Here is a 21371-nt window from a genome sequence, read left to right on the forward strand (position 1 = left end):
ATATTGTATAAATTATATTATTTATATTATCTGTATTGCAGTTCACGTATGTGTTGGCTAAGGTTTCCAATATCACTTTTCCTCCTATATAAAAGTTTTACAGCGTCACGGAATCTTCTGTATGACAGGCAGCATACTATTTTTACCAGTGCGAAGCACTGCGGTCTAGCTTACGCTAAAGTTTCCGTTTTCATTGCGCACAGCTCACAAAAGTCTGCCTGTTTATTTGTCTTTCTTTCGTGCCTTGTTTTCCTTGTAATACAGCTACCATTATAATTTCTTCATGTATGAGTTTTGAGAAATTGTTTAACATGGAATGTCGATGGAGACAACGTTTCGACAAGTGGGCCAGAAGAAACACATGTCATCGTGCCGAAACGTTGGTCTCAACGGCATACAACGGTTCAACGATTTCTAATCAGCTCAAGCCTGTCATGCCTGCGAGTAGCCAGATGAAGAAAACACGTAACAGTACCCACCTCTGATACAGGACTCGCAGCACTGGGACGGGTTCTTGGACATAATTTCTCCCTACAAAAGGAATTAGGGAACTGTCAGGTTTTTCTGTACGGTGGCGTCATGTAGTCAAGGAACCGTACTCACAGCGGGACAATTCAAAGCAGGGCAACTCAAAGGAGAGCACTGCACCGCTCCCTTGTTGCACTTGCAGTTCTCACACCCACGCTGCCAAGACTCGCCGTCCTGTAAGCAGCAACGAAAGTATAGCAACAACTCACCGATTCCAATGTGTCAGCACTTCATCTGAAAAAGTCGTCGAGATTGCGATAGTCGTGGACTCGTTTTATTCCTGGTATTGCGCGCGAAAATATGTTAGCTTGTTCGCGATTTGACCGATTGTAAGACAGGCTCTGCTGTCTCAGCGTAACCCCTGCGGTTCCATGGCGGAGTGTTGCTTATGATATTTATTGATTCTTCTAATTCGAATGCGTCGCTACGTTCCGATCAAGCCAGGGGCTTCATAGTGAGAAGCATAAACCCGTAAATGCTAACATACCTCATTTTTCTCATAGGGAACAGCTAACTAGGTACAAAAATTAAAGAAGACACACAAATTCAAGGCATATATGTAGTTAACGTCCTCATGTGACGCCTGATGGTTTCATTGTTTGTCGCGGTACAGATATAGTAGAATATTTCAGAAGAGTTCAGATCTGGGCCAGTTGGTTCATGATACTTGACGAAAGCCAGCAAAAGAACGCGACACGAGAAAGAGGCAGACACAAACACCGCTGGAACTAACAACTGTAACTTTATTGAAGAAAAACATTCAACCAAGAAACCTCACAACGCATGTGTAGCAGGTCTGTATCACCTACAACGTCACCCGGTGAAAGAGATTACACAATCAGCTTTCTTGCCATCGTTGCAACACACAAAATTCCTTGCCAATGAGGCAAATTGACGGTGTGCTTGTACATCTATCTCCGCTTTTCCTAATGTAGCATGCCTCCACAATTTCCCGTTCTTCTTTGCCGTTTCCTCTTCCCAGATAAGTGACAATACTGAAGAGCGGTTGGCAGCCGCATTCCCAACAGTGACGTGCAAGATTAGCCCCATCATTTGAACTCAAGTGTAGTGTATAACATTCCGTTGACTTGTGATAAAGTATACTTCGGCCCAACTGGCCGATGTATTAATACTAGATTGCGTGAGCATCACGCTTCTTTGATTTCAAATGATGGGGCTAATCTTGCACGTCACTGTCGGGAATGCGGCTGCCACCCGCTCTTCAGTAATGTCACTTATCTGGGAAGAAGAAACGGCAAAGAAGAACGGGAAATTGTGGAGGCATACTACATTAGGAAAAGCGGAGATAGATGTATAAGCACACCGTGAATTTGCCTCATTGACAAGGAATTTAGTGTGTTGCAACGATGGCAAGAAAAATGATTCCGTAATCTTTCACTGGGTGACGTTGTAGGTGATACAGACGTGCTGCACATGCGTTTTGAGGTTTTTTGGTTGAATGTTTTTCTTCAATAAAGTCACAGTTGTTAGTTTCAGCGGTGTCTGCCTCTTTCTCGTGTCCCGTTCTTTTGCTGGCTTTCGTCAAGTATCAAGTGTCAAGTAGAATATTTCGTCTTTAATATAAAAATGTTGTCTCATTGCGAACAGATAGCAATCGAAATAAATAAGACAGAGAGAAAGGTAAAGGAAATACAGGGAGGTTAACCAGGAAAGGTCACCGGTTTGCTACCCTGTACTTGGGAAGGGGAAAGGGGTGCGGAAGAATGAAAGAGTAGGAGAGAGTCTGTAACTTAACTACAAGGTCATGCCAATAGCTTTGTCTAAAAGCAACACATAAATGCAGTCACTGAACTGTCACAACGTGTCGTTCAGTGCTGTTTCTCTAAAAAAACACCGCAACGCCTTCATAGCGGCTTGCGATGACGTCCGTGTAGGCCAGTGCCCTAGAATATTGCTCCCTGTCAGAGGGTGATTGTCCAGCTGACCCAGTGCGGCTGAGAGGGCTGCTATTTGGGCGTTAAATCGGATGCACTCAAAAAGAAGGTGCGCGATGGTTCAACATGTGGTTCAACAAATCTGTGGGTCACAGATTCACATGAAAAAAAGACGGCAATAACATGGTGCACGTCTAAGCCATCAGGATAGTTGCTGGTACAACATCTTTATTAAGGGTACCTACTATGGTTGTTAAGCCGCGTATAACAGATTCCCGAAATTTATCTTCGACGCATGTTTTTTCGTTTTTTTTTTAATATCTTGAATGCAACGACTAGCATGGCTGTCTCAGTAACAATGATTACCAATTACTTGGTGACCACTTTATAGTCTTTATTACTTGGTGACTCTTTATAGTCTGCATTACAGAAAAATATTGTAAAGGGTATTAGGAATGTACGCTGTTGTAAAATATTTCGTGCGCCGTTTCTAGTGCCTAATTTTCCGGGTTGTCCTGTTCGTGAGCTTGAACGGCACTCCAATCATCATGTTCCCAATGTGACTATACAGCTCTTCGAAAACATCTTCTACAACGCCGAGAGCCCGGCACGTTAATTGCAATAGAAAGCTTGAAGACGCACTTTGCCGTTACTGATTGCTTCTGAGTCGGGAAATGCTACTTTATTAAAGAACCGGATATTATCAGCATATGTGTGTCAGGTAACAGCGCTTCCTCGTTGTTAAAATATTATCGCGGAGCACGATATCCAAAAGCATATAACAGGCACAGAGAAGCTAACTGTAAGGCACTTACCAGGTACGCCGACAAAACATCGGTGCAGTAACTTGTGTCTGTAATAGAGTGTGTTACGTTAAACATTAACATTCTGCGGAACCAAGCATAGAAGCCTAAATATTATGAATAGAAAGCACAGGACCGGGTTGATTGGCGGAACATGGGAGAGGCCTTTGACCTGCAGTGGCCGTAGGCAGGCTGATGATGATGATGGTTATGAATAGTGACAAAACACTACTGTCAGTCATCTGCTTCACCTCGATAATTTCACAATTTTGGTCATTAGAAGTGCGTGATTAACGATGAACGTTACCGGCCGTATAGGCTTTCTCGCACTGGCGTTAAATCAACTTTGTACGAAGATGAGCGACAAGAATAGCGAAAGGGCACAATGACAAGGCACGAATAGCTTAGTGTCACTAAGTATGCCCCGGGCAAACAACAAGCAACACATCCAACTTGTGTACGCGTTTCACGGGTTGTACAGACGATTTTCGCGCATCTTAGAGCTAAGAGATAAGATCTGACTTCCTGGACCAGTTGTCACGTTACACGCCGTGGTAAAACTTATATACATGCTCCTATCAAGAGCCGCTGTTTGAAAGAAGTACCAAAAGTGTCATTACTAGTCTGATATTAGGACCAATCAGTCGACGTGGCCGACCTCACTTATCCCTTCGGCTGCCTACAAGGTGACGTGATCCTCCTGGTGCGTCAGCACGAAATCGTCGCAGAATAGTTCAAACATACGACAATGTGCGTCGGCGTCGTGGTTCCGCTGCATCGAACTACTGTGTTCCGCTTGTCTGGAACGTCGACAGTTGGGATACAACAGAAGACACGATGCACAAGCCGCGCCTACAGCAGAACTTATCTCTGGAACCCCTTAACGAAGTGTTCGCACAGGACACATTGACGACATGTATATAAGCATGGTTTTGCTGCACCGAAGTATCGTGGCAGTAAACTATACGTTCCGAAAGTTGGTGCCAACCTCTCGATACTTCCGAATCGAGAATCAAATCCAGAATGACGAATAAATCGACAGAAAGTGGCGCACGAAACAGCGCTAAAAACGGTGTTCGTTCAATACTTTAATTTCATTTCATTTTTCGCCTTGAGCCATAAAGAATAAAACAAGTGGTGATTGGTTCGAACAAAGGGTGATTTAGTCAAGCGGAATGTACCAACTTTTTAATTGGACACACTACGAAAGCTACGGGCCTGTTGCGCACGCATGTTAAAGGCGCAAAGAAGTACGACAGTGGTATTACTGACCACGCTATGAGAACTGCCCTTTTGAAACAGGCACTTTGGCATACTTGTTAATTGTTCAAACCGGTTGCTTTCAAAAACAAAGCTGATGTGATGCCTGCAACAAGTAAGTAAGTAAGTCAATCAAGACTTACCCACACACGTGATGCCATCGTCGCTGAGCGTCATCCCTTCTGGACATGAACACTTATAGGAGCCCGGCACGTTGACACACACATGGGAGCAGTTGTGCCTTCCGATTAAACACTCGTCAACGTCTGCAAAACGAAAGAAGGAATGTGTTCCGAAGCTTTATTGGAGGACAGGCAATAGTAGCAACAACGCTATAAGCCGGATCAGAAAAACGGCACCATTAGATTTTGTGGACCCTTCTGTTTCCTCGCATATTCTTTCTATGAGAATATATCTTCATATACCAAACTGTAACCTTGTTGCATCCACCTAACGTTTATCTCAGATCATTTCAGATAGGCCTTTTCTTTTACCAAACAGCATAAAATGTAAAGGCGCAAAATCAATTTATAGAATTTTCGTTGTTAAGAATAATTGCTTTGTCCACATTGTTGAAGGAGAGAATGCGGCGAATATGTAGAGTGTTCTTCAGGGCTTTTAGAAACTACACGTTAAACGTTCGTAACACGTACTAACAGTTATAATACCGAGGTAACAGTACAAAAAAAGTTCAGATTTGATTTCAGTCATAGTAAGAGATTCTCGTAAAAGGTCAATGTAACAGCCAAAACTTCTAGCATTGCTTCGGAAAGCCCCTCCGTAAATACCCCCGAAGCTCCGAAGGTCAAGGTCTTCGCCCGTATGGTGCTCACGGAACAAATGTTTGTCTTATACAAGAAAATAGAGGTTTGCTGCCGAAATATAAGCTTACTAAGTACCACATAAACAATGATCCTAAGACATGTGTTTTTCACGGGTCTATTTTGTCGGTTAAGGCAACGCCGTGTGGTCATGCATGTGGTGTGTGCGTGAGGGGGGAGACGTCGTTTTTGCTACTGCCTCAACTTGCTTCTTCATGAGAGATAGTGACATCGAGAATTGTGCCGTCCCCGCCGTCGTTTTTTGCCAGTGGACATATATAGATACTGAAGTCGCTCATTCCCAACTGTCAGCACATCACTATAAGCCCAGGCCTCAGATATTGTGTTGCTCACCATACTGGCAGAATCTGCCTTCGTACGATGCACTGCAGACGCACTCCGCCGATCCGTCGCTCCTGTCGACACACGATTGGCCGTTCTTACATGGACTTGTGCTGCAGGATCCCACTCGTCTGGAACAGCTTGTACCTGTGCAACGAGCGTGGCGTTAGGACAAAACAAAAAAAAGATGTACAGACTCAGAAAAAGTCATAAAAAAAGGGAAATCAAGAGACGAAGTGCTGGGGAAAACCAGGCTAATTGTCCAGCCACCTGCTCTGTAGAGTAGAATATATAAATGCACAAGGAATGTACAAAGCGCCTAATGCGTGAGTTTCACTATTCTTGAAATACCTGTATATGAATTCGAGCGAAGATATATGTTTTCGTACTGAGATACGTATGTTGCCGCTTGTATCTACAGCTATACTACAAACAGTGGATGGGGAGACGTTAGGTGTGGTTAAGCTTGTAAGTTTTCTAAAGGAGCTTCGATCACCTCAAAGTCTCAATCAGCTCGAAAGAACAAAGTACTCGTTCAGTTTTGTGTTGCGATAATGCTCGTGAGCCCTGAAATAGCATGAAGCAGCACGCCGACCGCCCATTGATGTTTTGGAACAGACGGTAGATAACACGCATAAACTATCCCCATTACTTATTACAAGAAGGATGAACACGTTCGTAAAGCTCGGACAGCAACCGGATCGTGAACCATACCGTAAACATGAAATCATCTTTAGTCGTTCAGCTCGATTAAATCTTTTCGTATACATGGTATGCTTTCAGAGACGTCTGTTCTCCGCGATGCTCTGTCTGAGTGGGCCGCTTCAGCATTCCACTTAACTATGACGTCATCGCACCTTAATTCAAACAAGGGAAGTGTCAAGCTTGAACCAGCGCCTCGTAAGGATGCTTTATTTGTCACAGCTGTGCAGCTTCCCCTGGGTGCAATTTTGACTCCAAGCTAATACAAAACTTGTTCGCTCACTGTACATCACACTTTGTGTCATTGCCCATATATAGTCACTGCGGTTTCCAACTGAAACTAGGGATTTAGATATTTAGTTTAATGAGTTATAGGTTATCTCTTTCCAAAACCAGCGTATGACTATGCAGCGCACCGTAGTGACGTACTCGGGCTTAGTTTTTACCAGGTGGTGTTCTTTACTATACACCTAAACCTAATTGCAGGCACGTTTTTCTATATCACTCCGCTTCGAAACGCGGTCGCCATGGCCGGTATTTGAACCGACGTCGTTGTGCTTAGCAGACTCATTCACAATTATTTCTGCCTGCCTTTGGTATGTTAGGCTACTTTTTGACGCAATCGCAGTTTGCCCTTCAATTTCATTAGAAATATCCTTCAGAACGCTCCTCTTTTAAGAGTTAGTTACAGAAGTTTGCACCCCATAAATATTGACATATTGACACGAAAGATAAAAATCTGCGCGAGTGATTGTTGCGAGGCCATTATGTCATTTTCCCCCCGCTTAGTGCGATATTAACAACTCAAGTTGCAGGTGCAACGAGCCGGCGGGTGCTCGCATAATCATGTAAAATCGCTGAAAGGCACAAGCGATAGCAGATGGGACACACCTGACCAGCCTTGTTGGTGGCAAATAGAATCTTAATTTGAACTCGATTGGGTCAGCGCATTCGCACGTCTTGACTGTGCGCACTATCGACGAGAGGTCTCTGAGTTACTATTACGAGGTTGTGGGTTCGGATCCCACGGACGGAAAGTGTAATTTTTCGCCCACCTTCATTCATTTCACTTTACGTCATAATTACTACGCTACGGTTGAAGGCAAATAATTAATTTCCCCTATGCTTTCCTTCGCTTAATTTTCTGTTGGATTCATTAGATGTTGTCCTTTAAAGCCTTTTTTTATCTAAAAATATAATAATCAGCAACTTACGCTCCTCAATGGATGCAGATGCGATGTGGCACGATATTTCCTGCTTCTTGCCTTGGCCGCTGTAAGTATCTTCAGAAAAGGAGAACATGCGAGTCGCATCGTCAGAAAACCGTAAGCAAAAGCCGTTTCGAACAAACACATCTCGTAGGTGCTTCTAAAGCGTGTAACGCGTAGCTCTATATAACTTAACTCACCGAAGTAACGTATGGCCAAAGTTCTTCGTGCAGGCTTCTAAAGTTCAAGGTAATTTCTTCACTACAAGTCGCTTTACAAAGCTTGCTCTCAGGGATGAAACTGCCGCCACCACTCGTAGAGTGTAAAATGTCCTCATTTTGTCTATGCGCGGAAGCTATAATCTGCTGATGCTATCTTTTCTTCGGAATACAAAGTAAACAAAGTCAACTAAAAACGTTGTACGAAATATGGTGTCCCAGCTGGGTCGCTGCCAGGCCATACGATCCTCCTCTTTACACCCGTTTATACAACATTCATTCCACTGTCAACAAGAACTACACAGGAGGACTGGTTGCTTTCAAATGCTTGTAGAAAATGGGCAGATGTGGAGATTGATAATATAACGTGCGGCGTCTGCAGGGTCATTTTATATTATAAGCCGCGTACCAAAAGTCAGTGCATGAGTATTTCCAGGGCTATTCGAGATAACACGATCGTTTCTGGATCTCCTAACCATCAGTTGTCTCGTCCTAACGAACTTTTTTGCTAAACTCAATATATGCTTCATCATAAGCCGATGGCGGTTACGTTCGTACTATCCGCGGGAGCCAACTATAACAAAAAAAATACTATTATTGGCTTCTGGTTGCACACCTACCTTTGCACAGCTCCCAGTCGCCGTCAGACACAATGCCGTTCGTGGCAGCAAGGCGCAGCTCGGGCCAGGAGACGACATTTCCAGCTATTCGACACGCTTGCGAGATTTCCCTGATTTCGCTGGGCGACATGGCGTAGTCCCACACGTTCAGCTGCGAATGACAACGGCTGACAATAAACATTTCGAATCGGCGTCAGATGCCTCAAATTAGCATGCACGTCTGTACTACGTATCCACTAAGAGTTACACATCTCATTTAAGCACCGGCTATTTTACAGGCTCGTTTATATTGCGTTGATTACCGTGGGGCGGGTATAAAGGAAGGAAATAAACAGGCACGTTTAATGCCGTTGTTTCAATAAAGACTCGAGTTATTTGCTTTGCATAAGCTTTCGCTTGTATTTCTGGAGTTGGTAATTTCTTAATCCGGCGGCAATGTAACGACTGCTTAAAGTTTTTTTTATGCTTTGTTCTTGGTCATTGACTCCATAACGCAACGCATCACTTATCATCGGTATCAGTTGCTCTCGATGGATGGAACACATGTAGAATAAAAGGAAAGACCATTGTACGACCCTATAACCGCATTTTCGAGGGACAGCCTCTGACACCTTGCATGCGAAAAGCAAAAGCTGCACGACATATGGAGGCATAGTTAACAGACAACGTCGAATATTCTCTTTCTATAATGTTCCTCGGCTCACTTTCATTGGAGGCATTACGCGCACCGCATTGTATTAGAAGCCAAAGTTATGTGACACGGTCACCGACGTCTAACGACAGGTCTCGCCCCGCGCTCGCGCTCGTCTTCATATCGGCCATGAACGCGTATCCGTTGCTTGGGCAAATACTCGCATTTTCAAGCACGGCTCCGGCGTAAGGAAGGGTGCGCGACCTACTGTTCCAAATTTCGGCTGTTTCGTGAGTTCTAAAGAAACGACCATTTTACGGTGATCTAGGCTTCACGCCTGTTTGTTTTCAAAGTCCGAACATCGTGAGGGGTCACTTAAGGATACTCGCATCATCCTTTATTACAGATGAACGGGATCATACCAACAACTGACTCCTGCATATTTACGCTTCCTTTGTCACGCCGCCCTCATTCGTAAGCCTAAATGACAGACCACCTTTCTTTCTCTCTTTCTCTCCCTCTCTCTTCTTTATTATAGCGGACCTGTTAAAGCCTAGCTCAAGCGCGTCTGTTGATGTTCGCAGCGTAGCGAAGGATGTTGAAGATGAGTGTAGAGAGTAAAGCATAGCATAGCCATGTATAGACAAGTATAGCAAAGGGGTGGGAAAGGGTAGTGATGGTAAGGAGGAGGGAGGGTATGGCATAGCATAGCGGAGCCGAGTGAAGGAGGGAGGCGAGTTGGAGGTTGGAGATACGCAGGTAGTCGAACCACCAGAGGAGGTTCCATCAATGCTAAACTATGCTAATGTTCGCCTAGCTTTGCATCACTTTTTTGCACTTCATCGCTGAGGCTTCCCCTCAGCTCCGCTATACATTGGCCGTTACGGCGTTAAGTAAGTCAGTTAAAGCCGCGCATACTTTTTTTTTGCTTTCTTCAAACTACTTGCTGCCACTCTGTGGTTTTATCTTACGCCAGCAGGGTGTACCCACCTCGGCCACATGCCCGGAGTACGCCTCGATGCCGCTAAAGGCCGATCCCAGGTCGTCCTGGTCTTGTCCCACCACGAGCACTCCGGGAAGCACGACCTCGCCCGCAGCTCTGTGGTTGCGCGCCTTCTCCTGCCGGTCCCAGTAGAAGATCCACTGACCGTCCGAGCTCTCCCAAGTAACAGCGCAGTGGTGCCATTGGCCGTCGCTACGTATCGTGAAACACACATGCGCTAACTCAGTCAATTTACCACCTCGCTTATATGCTGTATCATGTATAAGGGGTTGTTATCAGCATGGTGCTGCGCTCGGTGAAGCCCGTGAGCGTTTCCAATAGGTCGAAGGTATACCTGCTCACGAGTCTTCAATCAACCAACGCAGCATCATTCCTAGAGACGTATAACTTAGTAATGGTGGTGGCACTATGTCATAGAGAGATATTCTTCGTCATAGAGAGGAGCAAAGGAAGGCTCAGTATGTCTCATGGAGCCCTCACAACGCTCGCAGCGGCGGTGGCGTGCCGTTGCATATAATGAAGTCACATTCTTTTCGGTGTCCTTTCAGTGCCTCTCGTCAGCCGCTGCGTGTTACCACTGCTTCCATGAACCTCGAGCATAGTCCACATTCACAAACAAAGAACGATTTACTCTATAATTGCTCGTATTAGAAAATGCGGATCAATTGTGGTGCTTCGCATATTATTAAAAAAAGGCGACTGGGCAATTGCGAAGAGCGCTTGTGAGTAAACTTTTACGAAGCTGGCACATTTGTCGCGACAGTGGTTAACACACCTACATTTCCTTGCGTCTTTATTGCCCCTCTCTCTTTCTCTCTCTCTCTTTCTCTCTCTCTCTCTTTCTCTATCCATGACGTCCTTTAACATCTTTAACGTCTACTTTCTCCACGCAAGCTGCACTTCGATATCACGTTCTGTACACGCCACATTTCTCATGATCATTGGTTCCACTTAATTGTGTACGCTTGGCAATGCTCTTAAGCCACCATCCAATAAAAAGACACAGTTATGACTGTCCCAATAGCCGCGGCAGTCTTTAACAGGTCGAATAAGCAGGCAAACGACTAAGAAAAAATCTCCAGATAGGAAGCGTTGCTCACTTGGCAACCACCTTGGTGTCGTAGCTCTCGCCGTACACGTAGAGAAGCAACTTGTTGGGGTCTGAGATGGTGAAGGCGTTGTCCTGGACTTTGTTGGTACGCGGGTCGGCGAATGCGTACGAGAACACCGTACCGCGCTCCTTTGTCTGAGTCGTCTTCATGTGGAAGGAGATCGTCAGGGCGCGGAGGTAGCGTTTTACGGGAACCGTGGCGTAGTTCAGCACGGAGGCTTCCCGAAAGTGCAACGTGAATTGCGACGACAGGACTGGACGGGACGAGAAAGAGTTCAGTAACTGTGAGTCAGTTCGCTCCCGTCAAGATCGCACTGTCACTCTTTCATGGATATTCCGTAGTACCGCTCGCAATATATAGCGGATGTACTAGTGAAAACTTCATTCATATAATCTATGACAAAGAGACCGCCATATACAAGTGTTGTCGATTTGCATATAAAGAGCTAATCACTGCCTGAATTAAATTCATCAATCAATAAATAAATTATTGGAAACCCACTATGCTCGTGCTGGTGTTAAAACTGATCTCAGTGAAGTGTGTTCATTTTGCAAGTATACGAACATTATAGCGCCGTTTCTTGATAATCGTCCCAAAATCCTAGATTTGGACTGGCGATCTACGCGTATCCTTGACCTCCAAAGCGACTCAGACTACGGGCTATGCGAGACGCTGTACCGGAGGGATCAGGATAATTTCGACCATCTGGAGTGCTTTGACATGCACTGACATCGCACAGCTTACACTGGCTTCTAGCACTTCGCCTCCATCGTTTCCTGCAGCTGGGAATAATGGAATTTTTTACTTCACGTCACTTAGCGCGCGTTATGGCCTAGGTGCATATTTTATGGTGGTAATATCCATGGGGCACATTTTTACCAATATTTGGGGGTGGTCGTCGCGCAAGCAAAATATGGACGCGGCGACGTCGACAAGACGTGCATTGGATTGATTGATTGATTGATTGATTGATTGATTGATTGATTGATTGATTGATTGATTGATTGATTGATTGATTGATTGATTGATTGATTGATTGATTGATTGATTGATTGATTGATTGATTGATTGACGTTGCTGAACGGGGAGCGCTTCTGGTTAGGAAAACAAAAGATGGCGCTGTCTTCTCTAGCCCATAAAGGAGCGCGGCTCAGCGCCACATGAAAGGGAGTAGAGAAACAAGACTAGCAGAGAAATTAGATACGAGATTTCATTGAAGCAACGTGCGGAGCAGACGTCCGCATGTCTGCGATCTACATCGACCAAGCGATGAAGATAGAGGTAGCTGGCAAACAAGTAAAGCAGAATGGTCAGTCAGGCGCGTGTCTTTCACTGCTTCCGCGTGTTCAACTCTCTGCCTGGCTATTGCGGTATACAAGCAGTCTTGTTTTGAATTATAAACATGATGTTGCTAGTAGCGCTGTGCGGTGTCCTTTCGTGCCTTCTCGTGTCCGTGTAAGGTTTCGCGCTACATCTAAGTTGTTCAAACCATTCAGGGACCGTGTAATCTCTCTCTCACCCTCCGTGCAAGTCGGGCCGGTGTAGAGTCCGTGGCATTGGCACGTGAACGAGTCAAGTCCGTCGATGCACGTGCCGCCATTATGACAGGGTGCCAAAGCGCAGTTGTCCACCTCCCTCTCGCAGCGACGCCCCTGGAAGCCCGGCACGCATGCGCACCGGAACGAGTCTCCTCTCCTCGTGCACGAGCCGTTGTTCAGGCAAGGGTTTGGGAAGCACGCGTGTTCCTTCAGCTCGCAGGTCTTACCGTGAAATCCTCTCGGGCAGCAACATCGAAAGCCCTGAGTGAGAATTGACCACCGTTATATGACCAAATTCACGTATACACCCTTCAGCAAAAGTTCACGGGACGCGAAATTTCCGAAAAATCTATATTTTCCCTTTATCTCGGAACATGAAATCCTAATAAATGCACCAGCCTGTAGTTCGTACTGAAACCGATACAGTCACCAGTTCGAGTAGAATTGTTGCGCAATGACTGAGCAGAAATTCGCTGTTTTAGTGGGGCCTGTGTCCCGTAAACTTTTGCTGACGGGTGTACATCTTTAGTACTTCAGTAACTCACTGAGCATTCGTCAGCTAGACTGCATAAAAGAAAACGTGCAAAAGCGGCACTTTAGGGCAGAGCTGGTGCTACGCGCCATGTAAATGCATGCATCCTACTTGTGCGGTTTAATAACAAGCGTCAGAATTGCTTTGAAGATTTAAAAGAAAGTTTATAGAGAGTCCATGTTCCCTACAAAATTTGATACATGCATATGTTCAAATTCACCCGCTACAGTAGTCTGGTAGTTATGGTGCTCGACTGCCGGCCTGAAGATCGCGGGATTGAATCCCGGCCGCGGCGGCCGCATTTTCGTTGGAGGCGAAAACGTTTGAGGCCCGTGTACTTAGATTTAGGCGCACGTTAAAGAACCCCAAATGGTCGAAATATCGGGAGCCCTCCACTACGGCGTCCCTCATAGTCATATCGTGGCTTTGGGACGTTAAACCCGAACAGTTATTATTTGATATTCAAATCCACGCATGCGAGTAATGGTTGTTTGGAAACGAACTCGGAAGTGCCCTGGGACATCCTTCCCCACCGTTTCTGTTATAACTGCACCGTTTTAAGAAATAAGAGTGAGTCTGCTTACCGTGATGCTCTCGAAGCACGATCCATTGTTGCGGCACGGTGCCGTCGCGCAATCATGGAAGGTCGCCTCGCACTGCTTGCCCGTGAAACCTTTCGCGCACTTGCAAGCAAACTTGTCGATGCCGTCGATGCAGGTGGCACCGTTAAAACAGGGCCCTGCAATCGCAGTACGAGCGATTCAAACAACTCAGTGAACCCACAGTTTTGTCGGCCATTCGCATAATTCAGAAGCGCGGACGAACTCGAAATAGCTGCTAGCCCAAGCTGGCGCAGTTGACATATAATTCTATTTACGAAGTCATTTCGGAGAATTTACCTTCGGCTGCTAGTTTCGGACGGCGGAAGCAGCGTGTTATTAGCTCGGCAAGAGGTACAAGCATAACTGAACAGTGGACGAGTCGTGTTGATTCAAGAAAAAATTGAGCGCCAAAACATTCCTGACGGCCACCACGGATGTCTCGCTTATAAGGGCGACAATATTGTCAATTTTTTTTGTAGATGCGACCACCACCGCTGGTCAACGAACATGGTTCAGCAGCACTAATACAGATTATTTGTTGTCTCGGAATCTAGCCGAAACAGAAAGCCTCACTTTGTGCAGGCTGGCAATGCTTAATTATTTGTGTACAAAAATTTTAACTTGGGAAAACTCCGAGTTCTATCCTTCTTTTTTTTTTAATTTGGCAGAACATACTGCAGTCCTTTCATATGTTTCTTTCAAATGTAACTATCAAAATTTTTACTTTGAAGTATCTGTCCTGGCGGGGTTTTGACGATACTGATTACTGACCGACGTTTTCTATGTTAGAAACAATTATGCAATGAGAGGTAGCGAGTGTCATGCGAAGCTGCAGATGTTCTTTCTGACGGATCGCATGCTAACCCATATGCAAACGGGCAAAGGCGATTTTCAGAACATTCGTAGGAAATTCATCCTTCAGCATTTATAGTTTATTAATATGATAACACGTATCAACAACTAGGCTGGCCTCTAACCATGTTGCATATCACAAAACAAAACAGATTTTGCACAGCGCCACACACAAGTGGCGTGAGGCTTTCAGCGCTTTTAACGATAACTTACTGAACCACTCCACTGCCTACTATATCGCAAGACCTCAAGAACTGCACTACTGTAGAACACCTTGTTCCTGGGCTTTTTTGTGTCTATGCTTGCTAAGCATGACGTTACTAGCGCAAAGTTTCAAGCAGCGAAATAAAGGACAGGGATGTATGCAAGACCACGCATTGCGCTACTCTGTCTCTTTCCTGTCCTTTTTTTTTCCTTGCCGGTCCTCACCTGAAGCGCAGTCATCGACGTTAGTCTCGCAAGCGCTGCCCGTGTAACCGGGAGGGCACAGGCAACTGAACGTGTTGACGCCGTCGACGCACGTGCCACCGTTAAGGCATATTCCCGGCTCGCAGTCGTCCACATTCTCTTCGCAGCGTGGTCCGCGCAGCCCTTCGGGGCACACGCAACTGAAGCCGGTCGCCTCGTCCACACACGTCGATCCGTTGGCACACGGCTGCAGCTCGTTGCAGTAGCTGATTGCTGAAGGGCAAAACGGTGCGAGTTAGAGAGAAGAGGGTTAACAGAGAGTTTTACTACTGGAGACCCCAAGTCGTTGGGACCCCTAGGCTCTTGCGTTCTTTTGCGCTCCGGCTGGCGAACAGAAGAAAGCGGGGAGAGTACAAAATAACGCTAGAGCTTGGGGCACGAACGTCTTGGGGTCCCCAGTACTGAAATGCTCTAATGGTCAGGGATTTGAGAAAAGGTTGACATTATGAGAGCTTCTGCAGGTTAAGCGTCGTCTTTTTGTGTTCGTGATAGCTGTTGATTGCTTTTCTTTTAGGTGCAGGAACATCTGCACCTAAAAGAGTCGGATGTCTCAAAATCCTCATATTGTTACACAAGGAACAATAAATGAGAAGCAAGAAGGCCAAATCACAAAGGAGTGTATACACGTTGTCCCAAACGCATAAATAATATCTACGGACACCAGCCACTAACGAACTCTTACATACTTATAGGACAGTGAACAGTTAGTTACATTGGACGTAAAAGACCACAGAAGTCTCTTCATGTACAAGCGTATGAATACAACGCAGCCGTGACGTCAGGCATTAATAAAGAGCACGGCGTGAGTATATAACACATTTTAAAACACGAAGGCAAGTTTTGTTCGAAAATGAAGAGTCGTGAATGCAGCTTGTTCACACGAACTAGCGTGCCTAGTCATGGAACACGCCATTGCGTGTGTGTCAGGGAAATTATATTTGCCTGAGTGCACGAAATCTTCGGCATAAGCATTATTGGTACATTCATTCATTCATTCATTCATTCATTCATTCATTCATTCATTCATTCATTCATTCATTCATTCTAGAAAATGCATGCTGGCGGACTGCCGGCCACGTGACGACGTATATGGTCACGCTTAAGAAGATCAAGGAAGGGGGAGGGGGGGCGCAAGTTCGCAGGCCGGTATTCCATCTATTCCTATGGCAGCGTGGCGTGCGAACTTTTTACCATCCCTGTACATTGGTATTTCCAACAAAACACGCGTGCACGCGGCGAAACCAGCTTATTTACTGTCTTTGACACCATCGCATTGCGTCCAGGGCTCAGCCCTGGTTAACCTCCCTGCCTTTCTTCTATTGTTATTCTCTCTCTCTCTCTCTCTCTCTCTCTCTCTCTCTCTCTCTCTCTCTCTCTCTCGCAATGCGTAGCTCACCGGGATGTTTTTATTGCAGCTATTTCGGTACCAATGCCCGCAGCGGTCGCCATAATTATTGAACACAGCAACTCCCACAAGCCTCGTTGACAGCTGTACCATGTCCCGATCCCTTTTGTTTTACTTTCCCCTTCTTGGTTCATTCAAAATGCGTACTGATAGATTGGCTTAGCAGTGACGGTGATACCATTCCGTTTATGCTGGCGTATTGCTGTTCCGTGTTGAATGCACCACGATCCGAAAACGTTTTAGCTGCGTGAGTTTCTCGATGCGTTCGGTAACGTGATGAGATGGTTATAGTGACCAGTACAGATGGAAACAGCGACATGCCGACCACGACGGTACGGTATTTCTGTGCTTACCGGCACTGCTAAAACCGGCGCTGCTAAAAGACTCTGCGGCCTGCACAGTCAAATAAAAGAAGTCAACTTGCCTACGCAGCCAGATTTCTCCCCCGTTCCTGTGGTACGCGTTCCAAGTCCATCGTCGCACTTCAGGCATGAAGTCTGATTCGCTGCTGGCTGATACTCGCCAATGGGGCATGGCTTGCACGGCGCTAGACCGTTCAGCGAGTACATCCCGGGCTGGCAAGCACCTACGAAAAAGAAATTCGGTATACAACTCAATTACTGGATTGAAACTGAGGAGGAAAAAGAGGAAGAGGAGGAATGACGCGCTGGGATGTCAGCCAGAGGCGCGTCCGGATTGCTTCACTACGCAAGGGGAAGGGGACTAAGGCATGAAAAGAAAGGAGAGGAAGGCAAGTGCTATCAGCGCCGAACACGCGCGGCAGTCCATTACGTCTACAATCGGTCACTGATGCTAGCTAATTTTTAGGAATAGTAGCGGTGCCCTTGTCGCCACTCTGCAAGCCTGCGACGCATAGGGCCGTGGTCCAGGAATCTCTTGCTTTGAAAATGGCGTATTATGTGGTCCGTTTAACACAGTCCGAAAAACATCGCGTTCGACATTAAAACGGTCTCCGTGTCGCCACTTCTGTGTCATACTCAGTCCCCGCGTGACTTCCACGGCTTCTGAGTATGACTCACGAAACTTCCGCTCGTCTGTAAACTTGTATGTTTACTGGACACTTCTTTATCACTGTCCACTGTCTCTTCCAGAACTTCCCCACATCGGTCCGCCACTTTTACCTCCTTCAATTAACTATACCGAAAGCCTTCGCTCAAACACCTGGTGAGATGAGAACGCAAAGTTTTGCATCATTGGCTAAGCCGTTATCATGTTCTACTGTCGAACGCGAGTTTTCGGCTTCGATGCCCAAACTCGGCGACCGAATTACGGCCTGTGCACACTTCAATGCCGGCGGCGCAAATGCAATGTACTTTAAAGCTGAATTCCGCGATCCTTACGAATATCCCATAACACCCTTATTGTGAATGAAACAGCATCGAAGCAAAGCATATCCAGGGTTTGGGAAGACGCAATCACCTTGACATTCGTAGGATGATGCAGCACCCCAGTAGCCCGTCGACAAGCCTTGGGCGCACTGCTTGCACGAGAGCTGGCCAACTTCGTCCTGGTAGTATTGTGGGCCGCACGCGATGCAGGGCTCCTTGCCGGTCGTCGACCACGTGCCAGGCGCGCACAGATCTGTTTGGTACATGCGAATAAGAGAAACAAGTTCGCGGCACCTAAATTTATGGAGGGCGCTGCTACAACATGGCATTTGTGCTGTTCTGATATTTCCTGTGGTGCCCGCGTCTGCACGCCAGCTTCTTTTTTCATGACTACAATCGCACTTCGGCATTACAAACTTTTGTGTCACAGTTCTGAGTGTGTGGCATGTTTTGACTACGTGTCATTGCTCAATCATTAGCGGTGCTTCTGGGAGACCAGTGTTATAACAAGGCTGAATTGTGTACTGGTCTGTGGGTTGGTGTTTCCATTTGATGTTTTGTATTTTCAACTGTGGGATAAACCTCATGGCGGGACATGTTTGCATGTTCTTCCTTTTCAAGTTATATATTACAGTGACGATCAAAGTGCTGCATCTGGCGTTCAAAAAGGAGGAAAGAAAGGAAAGGCAGGAAGGGTCAACCGACGCGCTTTCGGTTTGCTACACTACGATTGTCGAAGGGAACTAAGGGTTGAACAGAAGTAGTGAGCACACAGAAGGTCCGTGTGAAAGTAGCCTTCAACGTTTCCGATTTCCTCGCACGTTGACACAAACAAATCGTTTGTGTACTGGCAGTTTGATTATTCATAAGAGTTTGCGCGTCCAACGCTAATGATTTTCTTACGAGCTCATGAGTTCGTGTTACCTAGGCACTCGGACTCGGAGCCAGCCCACCCTTCCAGCGTGGTCTTGTTGCCCGGACACGGAACGCAGGATTCAGCCGCTTCCTTGTCAGAGTACATTCCAATGGGGCACGGCACGCAGCTGCTCTCGTAGTAATAGGTTCCAACAGGGCAGTTGACTGCGGCGACGAAAGGTTGGTTAGTTGAAATATTAGAAGCACCAAACTTGAAATTGATTGTACAGGTTTGAAGTGCACTCTCTATTCAAACTACGAGAAAACATATGACGTCAAAGTGATGCCTTCGCGGTGCTCCTTTGATCACGTAAAATCTACCATATTTGGTCGCGTTTTCTTACAGTGGTTTTAAGCTCAACTAGTGCACCATGAAGAAAAAGATTAACTCGCGGCCATCTGAGAATATTTTCTTTTGTGAACCTTGTATTATGAAAGGTCTATGCGTTCAACTTGTCCGTAGAGACGAAGAAATCAAACGTCAATACCGTTTGACGGTGACTTCGACACTCAATTAGACAACTATAGTTAGCAATCAATGAATTCTAATCAAGATTTAACGCGCCCGAGTGCAAATTGTACTTCTTTTTTAAGAGTTCAAGTACCACAGCTATACCAGCGCGGCGTGTGGAGTAATATCGAAAACGGAGCCCAGTTTATTTATTATTGTGCTATTTGTTTGATCACTTCTCCAACATGATGGCTGAGGTTTTCATTTTTCCAATGTCACACACGACGATGTCTACTTTAAAATTTTACTGGGTATTATTTTTCTCGCACCTCTTACGAATTTGCATTACGTCTGCCGTTACTAAATCGCAGTCAGATATGTCAACAGTCTTGCTTCCTTCGAAGGCTAGCGACCACATACTAATCTAGAAAAAAGGCATGCACTAACTTCAGGAGCAAGATTACGTGGAAAGGCATCACACTTTACAATTTCCATACCGTTCATTTTAAACAGCATGGCACTTAAAAATGTGAAGAAGCGATGGTCACCAAAGATGCTAATTAATATTTAAATGCTATCTCTCGCTAGTCTATTCTTGTGATGCATTCGTTGCTTGACATGCAGCCTGCCGTGCATGAGTTGAAGTCGGTCAGAGGATGCTTGTGAATAAGATTGAGTGATTTGTAGCGTCGCTGGAAGTAGCAAACATTGTGGAAGCCACATTGACTCACTTTTAGCTTGTAAGCAGCTCAGGCACTTACCACACAGCAGTCCGTTGGACACCTGACCTCTACCGCACGCAGACTTTATCGAATGTGTGGTTCCCACAAGAGTAGCACCAGGAAACGTTTTGGCGACTGTTTCGTTGAACGCTTCGTTCAAAGCTTGTTTCATCACCTGCGTCAATGCAGTCTCCTCCACTGCGCTCGGGGGGACCAGGCTAGAGTTCTTGCAGTCCTAATAGATTAAAAATATCGAAATAAGAACTAAATCATGCAGGTCAGTGGCACTGAAAACAAGTTATCGCACGGGCCTTTTCAAAGTCAGACCACGAGTAAATATTTTTATTGAAAAATTATGCAGGTAATACCCCAAGGAGTTTCAAACCTTTGCGGAAGCACTGCGGTTATCACCCCGCCCCTCTTACAATTCGGCTGTTGCGTAGTTTGTATTTTTCGCTATTCCGTTATTGATTGAACGGTATGCACTTGCTTGGAAGGTTCTGGGTTCGAATCACTATGTACTTCGCAGGTCGAGGGTTCGATATCCTACATGCTTGGAAGGATGGGGGTTTGAGTCTCTGTATGAAGCCGTCACAGTGTTCCAGTGGTCACGGTGCTTGGCTGCTGACCCGAAGGTCGCGGGATCGATCCCGGCCGCGGCGATCGCATTGCCATGGAGGCGAAACGCCGGTGCGATTTAAGTGCACGTTAAAGAACCCAGGGTAGCCTAAATTATCCGGAGCCCTCCACTACAGCGTCCCTCATAGCCTGAGTCGCTTGGGGACGTTAAGCCCAGCAAAATCAACCAACCCAAACGTCCATGTATCTTTCAGACGTCGGGGGTTCGAATCACCTTAGTTATTAGCTGTATACCACCGTATCTGTATGTTTCATTAAAATAACTTATATTTGGGCATGTTGGTATTCCATTTCAGCGTCCATTGCACAACATAAGAAAAGGACTGAGTCAAAACTTGGTCGGTGGTCACTCGGTCCTTTTCTTATGTTGTGCGCTAGATGCTGGAATATGTTTCCCATGTATTTCCTGTCGATCCCTACGAAGAGAAAGGGAAAGAGTACCGGCGCCAGGCCCGTAACCAGGAAAGTTTTGCGGGGGGGGGGAGGGGGGGGGGGCACTTTTTGAAGGCCTTGGCTATTTGCGAAGAACACCTACTTTCGTTATTTATTTTCGGTAAAACACCATCCTTCATCAGAATATCGGGGGGGGGGGGGGGGAGGGCTTGAGCCCGTCAACCCCCCCTCACCCCCCCCCCTCCCGCAACGAAGCTTTTAGGGTTAACAAGATTTTTACTTTGGTTTTCATTGACTAGACGGCGATAATCGTGTCCCCCACATCGCATAAGCAACCACGGTACAGGCGAAGCACTTGCGAT

General features: G+C 46.0%; 1 protein-coding gene across 1 annotated transcript in view; it reads right to left on the reverse strand.

The window, feature by feature from the left end:
• Positions 1-21371, reverse strand: part of LOC119381720 (sushi, von Willebrand factor type A, EGF and pentraxin domain-containing protein 1) — a 71915-nt gene that overhangs the window by 17694 nt on the left and 32850 nt on the right. The window contains exons 14-29 of the mRNA XM_049412875.1: positions 20017-20212; positions 18814-18969; positions 17981-18142; positions 16965-17126; positions 15097-15348; positions 13798-13952; positions 12663-12942; positions 11132-11396; positions 10019-10223; positions 8398-8548; positions 7566-7634; positions 5662-5796; positions 4630-4752; positions 3239-3276; positions 604-702; positions 480-531 (exon numbers count right to left, since the gene is read on the reverse strand). Coding sequence (XP_049268832.1) covers positions 480-531; positions 604-702; positions 3239-3276; positions 4630-4752; positions 5662-5796; positions 7566-7634; positions 8398-8548; positions 10019-10223; positions 11132-11396; positions 12663-12942; positions 13798-13952; positions 15097-15348; positions 16965-17126; positions 17981-18142; positions 18814-18969; positions 20017-20212 — 2500 coding nt within the window. The remainder of the gene's footprint in view (positions 1-479; positions 532-603; positions 703-3238; positions 3277-4629; positions 4753-5661; positions 5797-7565; positions 7635-8397; positions 8549-10018; positions 10224-11131; positions 11397-12662; positions 12943-13797; positions 13953-15096; positions 15349-16964; positions 17127-17980; positions 18143-18813; positions 18970-20016; positions 20213-21371) is intronic.

Source organism: Rhipicephalus sanguineus, chromosome 2, assembly GCF_013339695.2.
Source record: "Rhipicephalus sanguineus isolate Rsan-2018 chromosome 2, BIME_Rsan_1.4, whole genome shotgun sequence".
NCBI lineage: Eukaryota > Metazoa > Arthropoda > Arachnida > Ixodida > Ixodidae > Rhipicephalus > Rhipicephalus sanguineus.